Source organism: Canis aureus, chromosome 20 (genome assembly GCF_053574225.1).
Source record: "Canis aureus isolate CA01 chromosome 20, VMU_Caureus_v.1.0, whole genome shotgun sequence".
NCBI classification, from domain to species: Eukaryota; Metazoa; Chordata; class Mammalia; order Carnivora; family Canidae; genus Canis; species Canis aureus.
In genome coordinates this window covers 18,550,340-18,564,860 of record NC_135630.1, presented here as the reverse complement: position 1 = coordinate 18,564,860, position 14,521 = coordinate 18,550,340, and the positions used below count along the sequence as shown (strand labels likewise).

Here is a 14,521-nt window from a genome sequence, read left to right as displayed (position 1 = left end):
AGAATTTCAGCTATTATTTTTTCCTATTCTTTGTTACTTTCTGATTTTGGTATTTCAGTTACATGTCTGTTAAACCAATTTGTAGTTTCAGAGATCCTGAGGTTCTTTGTTTTCTTACTTTTAGTTGTTGTTGTTGTTCTACATATGGGATCATATCTTTTTTTTTTTAAAGTTTTTATTTATTCATGTGAGAGAGAGAGAGAGGCAGAGGTGCAGAGAGAGACAGAGACAGGCAGAGGCAGAAGCAGGCAGGCTCCATGCAGGGAGCCTGACATGGGACTCCATCAGGCCCTGGGCTGAAGGCGGCACTAAACCGCTGAGCCACCTGGGCTGCCCACACTGGATTATATCTACTAATCTGTCTTTAATAACCTACCTTTTGTCTGCCATTTGCACTCTTTTTAAACTTATTCAATACAAACTTTTTAGGTCTATAGTTTCTGTTCTTTGTTGTTTGCTGTTTTTCTGCCGAGATTCCTTATCTGTTCACTCATTGAAGCTATCTTTTCCAACATTTCATCAAACATAAATATGTAATGGTTGCTTTAAAGTTCTTGTCTTAAAGTCCAACATTTGAGACATCTTGAAGATAATTTCTATTGACTGCTTTTTTTTTCTTGACCTGTGGCTTACATATTCCTGTTTCCATTTCTTTTCAAAGATTTATTTATTTATTCATGAGAGAGACACACAGAGAGAGGCAGAGAGATAGGCAGAGGAAGAATGAGGCTCCCCACAGGGAACCCGATGGGGGACTCGATCCAGATTCCAGGATCACACTGAGCCGAAGGCAGATGCTCAACTGCTGAGCCACCCATCGTCCCTCCTGTTTTTTTTCACATCTAATAATTTAAAAAATATTTTACAGAACATTGTAAATACTATATTTTGGAGATTATAGATGATGTCCCCTTCCCTTTTTGAATGTTGGTTTTCTTATTCAGTTGGCTGGCCACCTTGGAATTGTGTGGGCTTGATTTTTCCTCTTTGGTCAGATTTGTGGAAAGCCTTTAGCTTGACAGAACTTAATCTCTAAACTGTCTAAACTGTCTTACCCAACATATTGCCAAGTTTTGTGTTAAGCTATGCTAGAAAACCTAGAGTAGATCCTTCTTTACGGTATGGGCTTTATTTTATAGCAAGTCCTATTTTTTAAGGTGTATCTCACCTGGTGCACCTGGGTATTATTGAGTGGTTAATAAGGGGTCTCCATTATCAACTAGATTTGCCTGCTTGCCATTTCCCAACACTGTGGACCCGTGTACCTATTTAGCTCAGCCCCATAGCAGCCACTTTTGGATATGTCTCAGGAAGTCTTGTCCTTCTTGTATGTAGATTAGCCATCAGGGATCTAACCAGTACTTGAACTTACTGCCCCCTTACCCTTCATAGCTCCCTTTTCTTTAATGTTCTTTTCACAGATTCCATTGCTTCAGCTTCCTGGAATGCTAAGCACTACCTTCTCAGCTCAGCAGGACAGCCATTTTTTCCTTGGGCTGAAGCTTCCTATGCCATGGTTGGGAAATTGTATCCAAAAAGAAAGCTCAGGTGATGGTGGAGTCCACCTCGTGAATTTCTCCTTTCGAAGACCAGTCTTACACTGATAGTTGTCCAATGCTAAAAATAGCTACTTTATATTAGTTTGTGGTTATTTTCTCTTTTTTCCTACAGATTTTATTATTTTGAGAGAGAGTGAGCCAGAGAGAGAGAGAGAGAGAGAGAGAGAAAACACAAGTGGAGAGGGACAGAGGGAGAGGGAGAAGCAGGCTCCCCAGTGAGCAGGGAAGCCCTACACATAGATCCTACTTAAAAACAAAAAGCAAGACAAACCCTTTAATTATAAAATTAGGCCCATGAGGATTTGTTGTAACTATACTTGTTTGGACACTTAACTTTCCAGTGGTCAGGACATTATTAAAATGTACACATTCTTTTTTGTTTTTTTCCTTATGTGAGTTAGCCTTTTAGGGTTTAACTACATTAATACATTTGTTTATTGAGTAGAATGGCAGTTGCATTGCTGATACATTGCAGTTATTGTTATTTCTGCACAAATATAAATCAAATTTCTTTTTTTAAAAGATATTTAAGGGTGGGAGGGTAGACAGAGAGGGAGAGAGAACCTCAAGCCGACTCCCTGCTGAGCATGGATCCTGACACAGAGCTATATCTCAGGACTTGAGATTGTGACCTGAACAGAAACTAAGAGTTAGATGTTTAACTGACTGAGCCACCTAGGCACCACTAAATCTAATTTCTATAAGTTAAATGTTAGTGATGCTACTTTACTGAAATTTAAAATTGTTTGGGTAGGTTTTGGGATCAGACTGTCAAGTATCTTGAAAGCTATGTAGGAATTTAGAATGAGGAGCAGTTGCATTTCTTATAAAGTGATGTGATCAAAATATGATTTAATGTGGTTTAATTTAATAGAATTAGCCTAGGTTAGAGTTGGAGAGGGCAGAAAATGAGTTAAAATTCTCATTTATAATAATCAATAGTGAAATGAAATGCTGAGCCAAAGGGATATTATTATTTTTTTCAATATTCATTCATAGCTGATTATGTTCTAGGATTTATGAGAATGAAAAAGTGACAAATTGGGAAGAGATTTTAAAGAAACGATTTGTAGTATCAGTGTGGTAGGAATAGGAAAATTAAGAAAAAACTGAAAGGTAATGATATTGAGATTAGATTTGAAAATATTGATTGGTATCTCTTCATCTAAAATGTCTTTTATCTTCTCTCTAAATCCTGGAGATGGTAAGAAAGCCAGAAATGCAGATTTTAGTATAGCAGGGAGAATTAAAACTGGAAAAATTACTGAACTTTTAAGTATAGAAAAGCACAAGAGGGGAACAAAAAGAAAAGAATGTCCACTAGTACTTACTAGGTGAAAAAAAAATATGTGTAGTTACATACAGTTTTATTTGAAGAAGCCAAGAAAATAAATGGTTTCTGGGATCATGATCCACAAAAGGACATATTCTGTCTCAACTTTAATTTTTCTTTCTATTGGTTTCTTGTATTTTCTAAGGTAATTTTCATCCTTTAAAAAAATCTTAACTGTTCACCTCTTTCTGCCATCTGTAGTGCAGTTCATATTGATATAAATAGCAGATGAGAAAGTTGAAGTACCATGGGTTGTTTACAAACACTTGGCTGAGGAGAACCCTTCCTGCTTAAACTTCTTTTTATTCTTGCCAATATGAATTGTAGATAAATATATACTTCTGAAAGATATTAAAGTGTATTATTTTTTAAGTGTATTATTTTTAATATGTATTATAAACATGTTTATTTATCAGTCATATACATCTGTATTTTATTCCCTCTGTTTTGGAGTGTTTCAAACCTTTAGAAAAGTTGAAAGAATAATATAATGAACACCAATATACCCTTCACCTAGATTCAACAGTTGTTAATATCTTAACCACATCTGCTTTTATTTCTCTATATATAATACATTCATAGTTGTATATAAAATATGTGATTTTTTTCCAATTTGAGAGTTGTAGACATTACATTACTTTGCCACTACATCTGTTATCCTGTATCTCCTGAAAACAAGTGCATTCTCTTACCTAGCCATAACTATCAAGCACATTAGCATTGATAGAATGCTATTACCAAATATACAGTCCATATTTAGATTTCTCCCAATTATCTTAATGTCCTTTAAAACTTTTTATTTACTTTTAAAGATTTCACTTTTTTATTTTAGAGAGATAGAGGGAGCACACAAGCATGGAGAGAGGCAAGCTCCCCACTGAAAAGGGAGCCCAACACAGGGCTTGATCCCAGGATCATGACCTGAACTGAAGGTAGATGCTTAGCTCACTGAGCCACCCAGGTTCCCACCCCCCTCCTTTTTTATATGAGCTCTAACCAAGGATTGCACGTTGCTTTTAGAATTACATTTTTTTTTTTTAGAATTACATATTTTAATGCTCTTTCATTTAGATGAGTTCTTCAGCCTTTTTTTTTCATGACATTGACATTTTTGAAGTATCCAGGTCAGTAATTTTGTAAAAATTTCTCTCAGTTTAGATTTGCCTGGCATTTCCATATGATTAATTTCAAGTGAAATATTTTGGCAGAAATATTACATGAGGGATGTGCACTGTTCAATACATTACCTCAGGAGACATAATGATGTCAGTTATAGAATTGGTCATTTGGTTATCAAGATGTGTACTATATTTCCTCATTGTAAAAGTACGTTTTTCCCTTTGTAATTAATACGTTATCTCTGGAGTGACCATTTGTTTTTTTTTTGTTTGTTTGTTTGTTTTTGTTTGTTTTTTTTTAAATTTATGATAGTCACAGAGAGAGAGAGAGGCAGAGACACAGGCAGAGGGAGAAGCAGGCTCCATGCACCGGGAGCCTGATGTGGGATTCGATCCCGGGTCTCCAGGATCGGGCCCTGGGCCAAAGGCAGGCGCCAAACCGCTGCACCACCCAGGGGTCCCTGGAGTGACCATTTGAAACCTCTCCCCAGCAGGCTCCACTCAGTGTTTTAACCTCCATTGTTGCTTGAATAAATTATTATTGTGGTTATTATATGATGGTTATTTTTTAATTTTTTTGTTTCCTTTATGTTAATTACCTTGCATTCTTCTGTAAAAAAAATTCTCTACTGTTTATTTTTAGTGTCAGTATGGGCTCTCAAATGGATTCCTTTTTTATTCCTGTCATTATTCTTTTTAAAAAAATATTTATATTAGAGTATGGAGGGTGGTTAAGGAGGGAAGGAGAGAGGGAATCTCAAGCAGACTCCTCACTGAATGCAGAGCTGAAGCATGGCTTTATATCATAACCCAGAGATCATAACCTGAACCAAAACTAAGAGTTGGATGTTTAACTGACTGGGTGCCCTTGTAATTATTAATTTTGATGTTCAAAATGTCTCAAATCTGGTCAGGTTAGAACTCTCTCAAGATGACTCATAGACAGCTGATATGTCCTCATCTGTTTAGCATTTTCCATACTTTATGACACAACAAGATGGTCTACTTGCCTCTCTCTTTTTTCTTGAATGTCTTTTTTCAATTGTAGATGTATACATAAATATTTCACTGTTTTAACCATTTTAGGTGTACAATTTTTGCTTGCTTTTTATATGTGATTTTCCCTGGTTTTAATAATTTTAATCTTTTATTGAATCAGCATTCTGATGCTTATAGCCATTTGACTTAAGCAAACAAATCCTTTCTGGAGGAAAATAGCATCCTAGTCCTCAAATTTTTAATAATAATGTCTGACTCTCAAAAAATCAGGCATTGAGCAGCCTGAGTGGCTCAGTGGTTTAGCGCCACCTTCAGCCCAGGGTGTGATCCTGGAGACCCGAGATGGAGTCCCATGTTGAGCTCCTTGCATGGAGTCTGCTTCTCCCTCTGCCTCTGTCTCTGCCTCTCTCTCTCTCTCTCTCTCTCTGTGTGTGTGTGTCTTTCATGAATGAATGAATGAATGAATGAATGAATAAATAAATAAATAAATAAATAAATAAATAAATAAATAAATAAAAAAAATCTTGAAAAAAATCAGGCATATAAGAGGACAGGATGATCTGTAGAAAAAAAACCCACAAAAGAAATAGATCCATTGAGATTTAGAGAACAGAGTTCTAAAACAGATTTTGTTAGCTATTGTTAATATGCTTTTAAAAAAGTGAGGAGTTTCAGCAGAGGACTAGAAACTTTAAAAATGAGCCAAATGGACATTCCAGAAATGAAAAGTATAACTGAGCCCAGTGAATTGGCTTAAAAGTAGATAAGTGGAGCTGAATGCAGAATTACTGAACTATAAGATAGGTCAAAAGACTCCATAGTGAAGCATGGAGCAAAAAAGGTGGGAAATAACAGAAAAAAGTATAAGACATAGGAGATATAGTCAAAAGGTTTAATATATACCTGATTGGATTCTTAGAAGAGAGAAGAGTGAGAGAATAAGGCAGAAGTAATATTTTAAAAGATTATGGGTTATATTTTACCAAAACTGAAGAGGGGTAATTTAAGAAGTCTAAGGAACTCCAAAGAAGATAAATTCAAGGGAAACCACACCAAGGCCATCATTGTAAAACTGCCAAAAACAAATACTACAAGCCAATGAGAAAGGACAGGTTACTTTAAAAGCTTACAGTTTTTAAAATTTTTTTAAAATATTTTATTGTATTTTAGAAAGCACAGAGATAAGGGCAGAGGGAAAGGGAGACAATCTCAAGCAGATTCTGCACTGAGCACAGAGCCCAACATGAGACTTAGTCCCATGACCCAAAGATCACAACCTGAGCTGAAACCAGAGTTAGACATTTAACTGACTGAGCCACCCATGCACTCAAAAGCTACAGTATTAAAAAAAAAAATCCTTATGGCTAACTTCCTAGCAGAAATAATGGAATCCAGGTAACAATGGGATGATACAAGCACAGTACTGAAAGGGAACTGAGTGTTCTGGAATAAAAGTAAATCATTGAATTATAAACTTAAAACAGGTGAATTTTATGATATATGAATTATATCTTAATGAATTTATTTAAAAATTAAAGTAAAATGATAATTTCAGCTTTGTGAAATGAGAAAGTTTATTTTCAGATCTACTTCAAAGAAAATACTAAAGGGAGTTTTTCAGGCTATTTGACTACATAGGAGATGTCAAAAGATTTTGAAAAAAAAAGATTTTGAAAATGATTCTAGGAGGAAGCTTGAAGATTCAGAAAAGAATGAAGAGCAATGTAAAGGCTAAATATGTTTGTAGATTTGAATAAATATTAACAATAAACACAACAAAGCTGGTGTAAGTCTGATGATAAAGTGAATTTTTAAGGCGACAAGAATTATTCAAGATAAAAAAGGACACTTTATAAGTATAAAAAGTTTAGTTGCCCCAGAAAATATATTTCTTTTTTTTTTAATTTTTATTTATTTATGATAGTCACACACACACAGAGAGAGAGAGAGAGAGAGAGAGAGGCAGAGACACAGGCAGAGGGAGAAGCAGGCTCCATGCACCGGGAGCCCGACGTGGGATTTGATCCCGGGTCTCCAGCATCGCGCCCTGGGCCAAAGGCAGGCGCCAAACCGCTGCACCACCCAGGGATCCCCAGAAAATATATTTCTAAATGTGTATGCATCTAATAACATAGCATCAGAATACATAAGTCAAAAATGGACAGGTACAGAAAAATTTATAATCATGGTGGGAGTTTTTGGTGCTCTCTTCGGCAGCACACATCTAAAACTGGAACGATACAGAGAAGATTAGCATGGCCCCTGCACAAGGACGACGCACAAATATGTGAAGTGTTCCATATAATCATAGTGGGAGTTTTTGAAACACTTGTCTTATAAAGAAAGGTGAAAGATTTAGAATAAGATCAAAAAATAAGTAAGGAAATAGAAAATGCAAAAATACAGTTAACTGTTTAATTGACATAGTGAAATACTGCATCAACATCTGCAGAATACACATTTTTTTCAAGTGCACATTGGCCCTTAGCTCCTGCTATACACAAAGAATCAATTCTGTATGTATTGTGATTCTCAATGTGAAAGGTAAAATAATAAAATTTCTAGGTGATGATACTATCTATATGATAGGTGTGTGTATGTTGCTTTTTGCTTTTATTACCTTGTGCTCCCCAAACTTTTTAACAGAATATATTAATATCATAATCAGGTGAAAAATTATAACGAGGGGGTATATAGCATCTTTAGAAAGGGGAAAGATTTCCTTTTTAAAATTTCTTAAATTTTTATCTAAATTTTAGTTAACATGCAGTGCACTGTTGGTTTTAGGAGTAGAATTCAGTGATTCACCCCTTACATATGATACCCAGTGCTCATCACAAGTGCCCTCCTTAATACCCATCACCCATTCAGCCCATTCCCCAATCACCTCCCTCCAAAAACCCCTCAGTTTGTTCTCTATCATTAGGTTATTTGTTTCCCCTTCTCTCTCTCTCTCTCTTTTTTTTTTTTACTTTTTCCCCTCCCCATATGTTCATCTCTTTTATTTCTTAAATTCCACATGTGTGAAATCATGATACTTGTCTTTCTCTGACTTATTTTGCTTAGCATTATACACTCTAGCTCCATCCATGTTGTTGCAAGTGACAAGATTTCATTCTTTTTTAAAAAATATTTTATTCATGAGAGACACAGAGAGGCAGAGACACAGGCAGAGGGAGAAGCAGGCTTCATGCAGGGAGCCCGACGTGGGACTCAATACCAGGACCCCAGGATCACGTCCTGGGCCAAAGGCAGGCGCCAAACTGCTGAGCCACCCAGGGATCCCAATTTCACTCTTTTTTATGGCTGAGTAAATAGTCCATCGTATATTTATTTATATTTATATATATACATACTACCTCTTTATATATGTAAACATACACACACACACACAGACATACCACCTCTTCTTTATCCATTCATCACTCAAGGATGTTTCTGTTTTTTCCATAGTTTGGCTCTTATAATGTTGCTATAAACATCAGGGTGCATGTACCCCTTCAGATCTATATTTTTGTATACTTTAGGTAAATACCTAATGCAGTTCCTGGATCATAAGATAGTTCTATTTTTAACTTTTTGAGGAACCTCCATACTCTTTTCCAAAGTGGCTGCACTAGTTTGCATTCCCAGCAATAGTCAAAGAGTGTTCCAAAAGGCGAAAGATTTCTTAAACAGGAAGTTACACAATGAAGGAAATGACTTATAAAATGTACTACATTAAAAAGAACTTTTTTCACCAGAAGACACCATAAGAGAGTGAAAATGCAAGTTCCTTCTTCCAGAACGTGGAAGAAAAGTTACATTTTATAAAGAGCACTCATAAGGGCAGCCCCAGTGGCTCAGCGGTTTAGCGCCGCCTGCAGCCCAGGGCGTGATCCTGGAGATCAGGGATCAAATCCCACGTCTGGCTCCCTGCATGGAGCCTGCTTCTCTCTCTCTCTCTCTCTCTCTCTCTCTCTCTGTCGCCAATGAATAAACAAATAAAATCTTAAAAAAAAGCATTCATAAATCAGTAAGAGAAATTTATAGAAAAATGAGTAATAGAATTGAGGGCACCTGAGTTGCTCAGTCGATTAAGCATGTGCCTCAGCTCAGGTCGTGATTCCAGGGTCCTGGGACTGAGCCTCATGTCAGGCAGGCTCCCTGCTCCCTGCTCCTGTACCTCTCCCTGCTCACCCCTCCCCCCACCATTGGGGGGTGTTGTCTCTCTCACCATCTCTCTCTCTCTGAAATGAAATCTTAATATATGCGTGATAGATTTGAATAGTCACTTCACAAAAGAGGCTGTGCAACTAAAATATATTGAAGGTTTTTAGCACTATTAGTAATCAAAGAGATGCAAAATAAAACCATAATGTGATTACAGATAAATCTATCAGAGTGGCTATATATTTAATGTTTTGAATTTTTATTTTGAGATTAGAGTTCCAGGGTGTTGGGAAAGTAGTACAGAGAGATCCAGTGTACCCTTCACCCAGTTCTCTCCAAAGTTTATATCTTACATAAGTAAAGTGCAATATTAAAGTCAAGAAATTGACATTTCTTATCACAAATGTGTGTGTATAGTTTTATGCCATTTTATCACATATGTAGATTTATGTAACTACCATCACGGTCAAGAACTGAACTATTTTTTTTTTATTTATTTATTTATGATAATCACAGAGAGAGAGAGAGAGGCAGAGACACAGGCAGAGGGAGAAGCAGGCTCCATGCACCGGGAGCCTGACGTGGGATTCGATCCCGGGTCTCCAGGATCGCGCCCTGGGCCAAAGGCAGGCGCCAAACCGCTGCGCCACCAGGGATCCCCAAGAACTGAACTATTTTATCACCATACAGATCTCCCTTGTGCTGTTAGACTCATATTCACATGCCTCCCCTCTATTGTTCATAACCCCTGGTAACCAGTAGCCTGTTTTCCATCTCTACAGTTTTGTCATTTTGGTAATGTTCTATAAATAGAATCGTACCTCAAGTGATCTTTTGAGATTGGTATTTTTTAATCATAATGCCTTTGAGGTCCATCCAAGTTTGTCTATCCATAGTTTGGTCCTTTTTAGAATGGCTACATAGTTTTCAACTGACAATACCAGGTATTTGTAAGGATGTAGAGCAATAGGAACTTTAATGTACTGCTAGTGGGAACATAAATGGGCACAATCACTGCAAAAAACTATTTGGCATTTTCTACCAAAGTAGAAGCATACCACTCTATTCAACAATTCCAGTTCTAGTAAACATTCAATGAAATGTGTGTCTTTGGGGTGCATGGGAACCTCAGTCAGTTGAGCATCTGACTCTTGGTTTTGGCTAGGTCATGATCCCTGGGTTGTAAGATGGAGCCCCACATTGGGCACCAGAGTCTGCTTGAGATTCTTCCTCTCCCCCTGCCCCCCCAACTCTAAAATAAAATTTAAAAGTCTTTTAAAAAATGTGTATCTTTATCAGCAAGAGAAGTGTTTTGTAAAAATATATTTATAGCAACATTATTTGTAATTCCTGTGATTTGGAAAGGAACTAAATGCTTACCAACAGTGTAATGAAGTTTTAAAAACTATGATGTCATCATTCAATAGAATACCATAGAGCAGGGATTAGGAAATTTTTTTTCTGAAGCACTACATAGTAAATAGTTTAGCCTTTATGAGTCATACATTGTCCCAGCTACACTTCAGTTGTAGCAATGAAGCAGACATGCAGGTGAGCGAACAAGTGTGGTCATCTTCCAACGAAACTTTTTACAAAAACCAATTTGGCCTTTAGGGGCTATAGTCTGCTGACCTCTTATAGATGAATCTCATAATTTTGTATAAAAGAAACCATATATTATGATTACATTTTTATAAAGTTCAAAACCTATCAAAATAAACCTATACAATTGAAGTCAGCTAATTGATTGTCTTTAGGGAGAGGCAGAGGCATGAAAGTTACTTCTAGGGTGCTGAAAATAAAGATTTACCTGAATAGTAGTCATGCAGGTCAGTTCACTTTTGATTACTCATTGAGATGTGTACTTAATGATTTATGCACTTCTCTAGTGTGTATATGTATATATGGTACCTTATTAAATTATTTTAAAAAGTTTAAAATAAAATGGAAGCATTTTATTTTAGTGTCCCCATCAGGTTAGAACTATATTATTTATCTCTGGCATATGATAGTCATAGCTAAATTTTTTTTTTAGTAGGAATTGCTAATAATCACTATAGCAAGATAAGGGACAGTGAGGAGTGATGACTCTGGATTAGCTTAAAGAGCTTATTGAAGACTTTGGGGAAAGCAGTATTGGCACAGGTACAGAAGCTGAAGTAATCATTTAATGTATTTTCATGAAAACATGATAGATCCTAGTTTAAAAGGCTAGCAGGATCTAATGAATGGTGTAAGATAACAACTATTCATGTTTGAAGGCAGAAGGGAAACATTATTTGGTTAGCTTTTATGAGCAAGGTACTGTGATTGTTTTGTAATGATGATATATAGTTTGGTCCATCTGACAGTTTTGTTATGTTTTTTACCTGCTAAAACCCTCTTTGAATCTCGTTTTGTAAAGGATCATGGACCCATTAACACTGAGTGATGTAGATGTGATATAGGGTTTATTGGAGGAAACTTATAAAAAGTAGTAGTGTGCAGGGAGTCTCTCAGATGTTTTTTATTTCACAGCTTAGGGCAGGCATGAATGGTCTTCATGCACATGACCAAGTGACCTTACACTAGAGATTGGCCTCTTTTCTGTAGTCCTCTCTATATATGTAGGTCAGGGCAGAGAACATCTAAATGACTGTGTAACAGTTGTTAGAAAGGGGAAGCCTCAGCAACCCAAGGGGCAGGTATGGCCTAGTTTTCCTTTGAGCTCAAAAAAATTCAGACCTACTGAGCCTCCTTGCTGCTAACCTTATAAATGGGGTTTGGAAATGAACCTCCAGGGCCATCTAGATTTATCTTTCATCACGTATTTCCCATTACTAGAATATGAAGTGAAAACTTCTTAGCCTGGTGTAAAGGTCTTCTAACAGGTTTCTCTCATTTCTGTATCAGGCCTTTCTGCCACTGATTCTACAGAGATTTTTCTCATTAACTGAATTATTTTCTAAGAAATGGTTGCTTATTCCAAGCGTCTCATCTTTGCTCACATTTCCTAATTTAGAATGCTTGTCTCTAAATTTCTTATTCTTGTTCCATGTCTTCTGTGATGCCTCCCTGATGATCTCAATTCTTATACCAAATATTACCATTTTCAAATGCTGCCTTGTATTAATTTTTATGTGTACATTTCTATTTTTCCATCTAACTTGCAAATTCCTTAAGGGTAGGAAACATACCTTAGATTACTTTGTAACTTCTATAATATGCTAGTGGACTTGTGTGTAAATGCCTAACAAATAATGAATGATTAGAATGTATGCTCTTATAATGTATTTGGATTGTATACTATTCATAATACTTTTGGGTTCTCTGTGCCTCTTGTAAATTCTCAACATTAATTGTTAAGTATAATACTAGATTCTTTATTAGGACTTTTTTATTCTCTTATAGTTAAACTCCTTTTTTGAGGTTGGTATCAGTTATTGTTTGTTGGTTACTCTACTAGCCAGTTTAGTAATTAGATTCCTCCATTCTACTTCAGCAAGAAGTTGAGAACTTTAAGAAGCTAAATCTCATTAGTAAAGAACAGTTTGAAAACCTAACACCTGAACTTCCTTTTGAGCCAAACCAAGAAGTTCCTGTAGCACCTTCACAGTCCAGGCAAGGTATGTAAATCTGCTTTTGTGTGTAATAGTTTTTGAATAATATTAAAGCAGTCCTAAATTGTTTTAAAAGTTTGCTGCCTTTTTATCTGTGGAAAAAAAGCATTAGGTATCTGGTAAAAGACTAGAATTTTAAAAGTCGACTTTTGTTTATCCTTTGGTGAACCTCAAAACATTTGAGAGACTTGAAACTACAGACTGTAAATTTGAGAAGTCAGCTTTATAGCATAATCTCACTTTATTCTTGATGAATAGGCAGGTGATCTAGAAGTCATCTGTTATAACCCCAGATTATGCTCAAACCCAGATGCTTACTGAAAAGCAGGCAGAATTGGTTGGTTCTTTATGTGTTTCATTTAATTTTAAGATTGCTGGCAATGTTTCTCTTTTTGAAATAAAGTTTTTCACTGACTTGCCGATTCCTTAAAATATACCACTAACATTCTTTTGTCCTACGGCCTTAGCTTAGTGTGAACATATGAATACATTTGGGAGATACATAAATGGAATCTGACATTTTCAGGCAAGTGTAAGTGATTTTGTTATAGTGTTTCATGAAGGCAGTTTTAAAAAAAAAAACTTTTAATTTGGACAGCTTCAAACATATGCCAAAATAAAACAAATTGTGTAATGTAATAAAACCTCCATGTGCCCTTTGCTACTTAATTTCATAGCCAATTTCGTTTCATCTCAGTTCCACTCATTGTCTTTACTCCCACTGGATTATTTTGATGCAAACATCTAATAATTATTGTTCAGATTTTTTCATTCCTATATATTCATGTATGTGTCCTTCAAAAGAGTTCTTTTAAACATATAAATAACATGTCATTATCACATCTAGAATTAATATTGATTCCTTAATATCAAGTATCTAATTAGTGCTCACATTTCCTCATTTATCACTTAAAAAAAATTGGGATCCATGTATGTTTGAACATTCTAAGGTTGATAGGTCTTGTTTGTAAGTTCAAAGTAATTTTTTTCCTTGCAATTTATTGTTGGAGGAACTGGGTTGTTGTCTTCTATAATGTCTCATATTCTGAATTTTGATGATTACATCTCCATGGTCTCATTCAACCTGTTTTCAGGTCCTGAATTGTCAGTAACTGTTACTTTGATACAGAGACTTGATCAGATTGAGGCTTAAACTTTTACAAGAATATGTCATATATAATTACTGAATATTTCTACCAGGAGGCACATAATGCTCAATTGTCTCTTTGTGGCCTTAATAGCCATTGATAATCATTGCTTGGAGCTTTTATGTCACAAGGGACTGCCAAATGGTGATGATTCTATTTTTGTCATTGCTTCTTAAATTTAGTAGATAGAATACTTCCATAAAAAGAAATCCCCCTAATTGATTATTTGTTTATCCTGAGATAGAGGTCTTACAGGAAAGAGAATAAATGCTCAGTTTTTTTTTTCTCTCTTCACTAGTTTTCAAAGTGATGAGTTGGTTCCCTAACATATTTCATTGGTCACCAATGAGGTTTAATTTTTTTGTTCATTTTTAAATTATCATTATGGTTTCATAAATGCATTAGATGTGTTTCACTGTATTGAAGTTTTTTTAAGATTTTATTTATTAGATAGAGGGAAGGAGCACGAGGTGGGGAAGCAAGGGGAGAAAGAGAAGCAGACCCCCTGCTGAGCAGAAAGCCTAATAATAGGGCTGGGTCCCAGGCCCCTGTGAGATCGCAGCTTAACCAATAGAGCAACTCAGGTACCCATATTGTAGTTATCTTATTGATG

At 35.9% G+C, this 14,521-nt stretch overlaps 1 protein-coding gene and 1 non-coding gene across 19 annotated transcripts in view; both read left to right on the top strand.

Annotated features, from left to right (window-relative positions):
- The window catches only part of LARP1B (La ribonucleoprotein 1B), a 129,978-nt gene that overhangs the window by 73,877 nt on the left and 41,580 nt on the right, over positions 1-14,521 (top strand). For 11 of the 18 annotated variants that reach the window (XR_013358810.1, XR_013358811.1, XR_013358813.1 and 8 more), the window contains one exon: positions 1,422-1,548. The exons of 1 other annotated variant lie outside the window; for it this stretch is intronic. Coding sequence is in view for 12 of the 17 variants with exons in the window: in XM_077861065.1 (XP_077717191.1) it covers positions 1,422-1,548 (127 nt within the window). In the remaining 5 variants the exon portion in view is untranslated. Of the gene's footprint in view, positions 1-1,421; positions 1,549-4,323; positions 6,401-6,593; positions 6,663-12,642; positions 12,767-14,521 lie in introns of those variants that run through there. 6 more of the 18 variants (XM_077861059.1, XM_077861061.1, XR_013358814.1 and 3 more) reach the window with 5 other exon arrangements.
- Positions 7,212-7,316, top strand: LOC144292032 (U6 spliceosomal RNA). Its single transcript, XR_013359571.1, has one exon. It is a non-coding gene; the product is annotated as a U6 spliceosomal RNA (small nuclear RNA).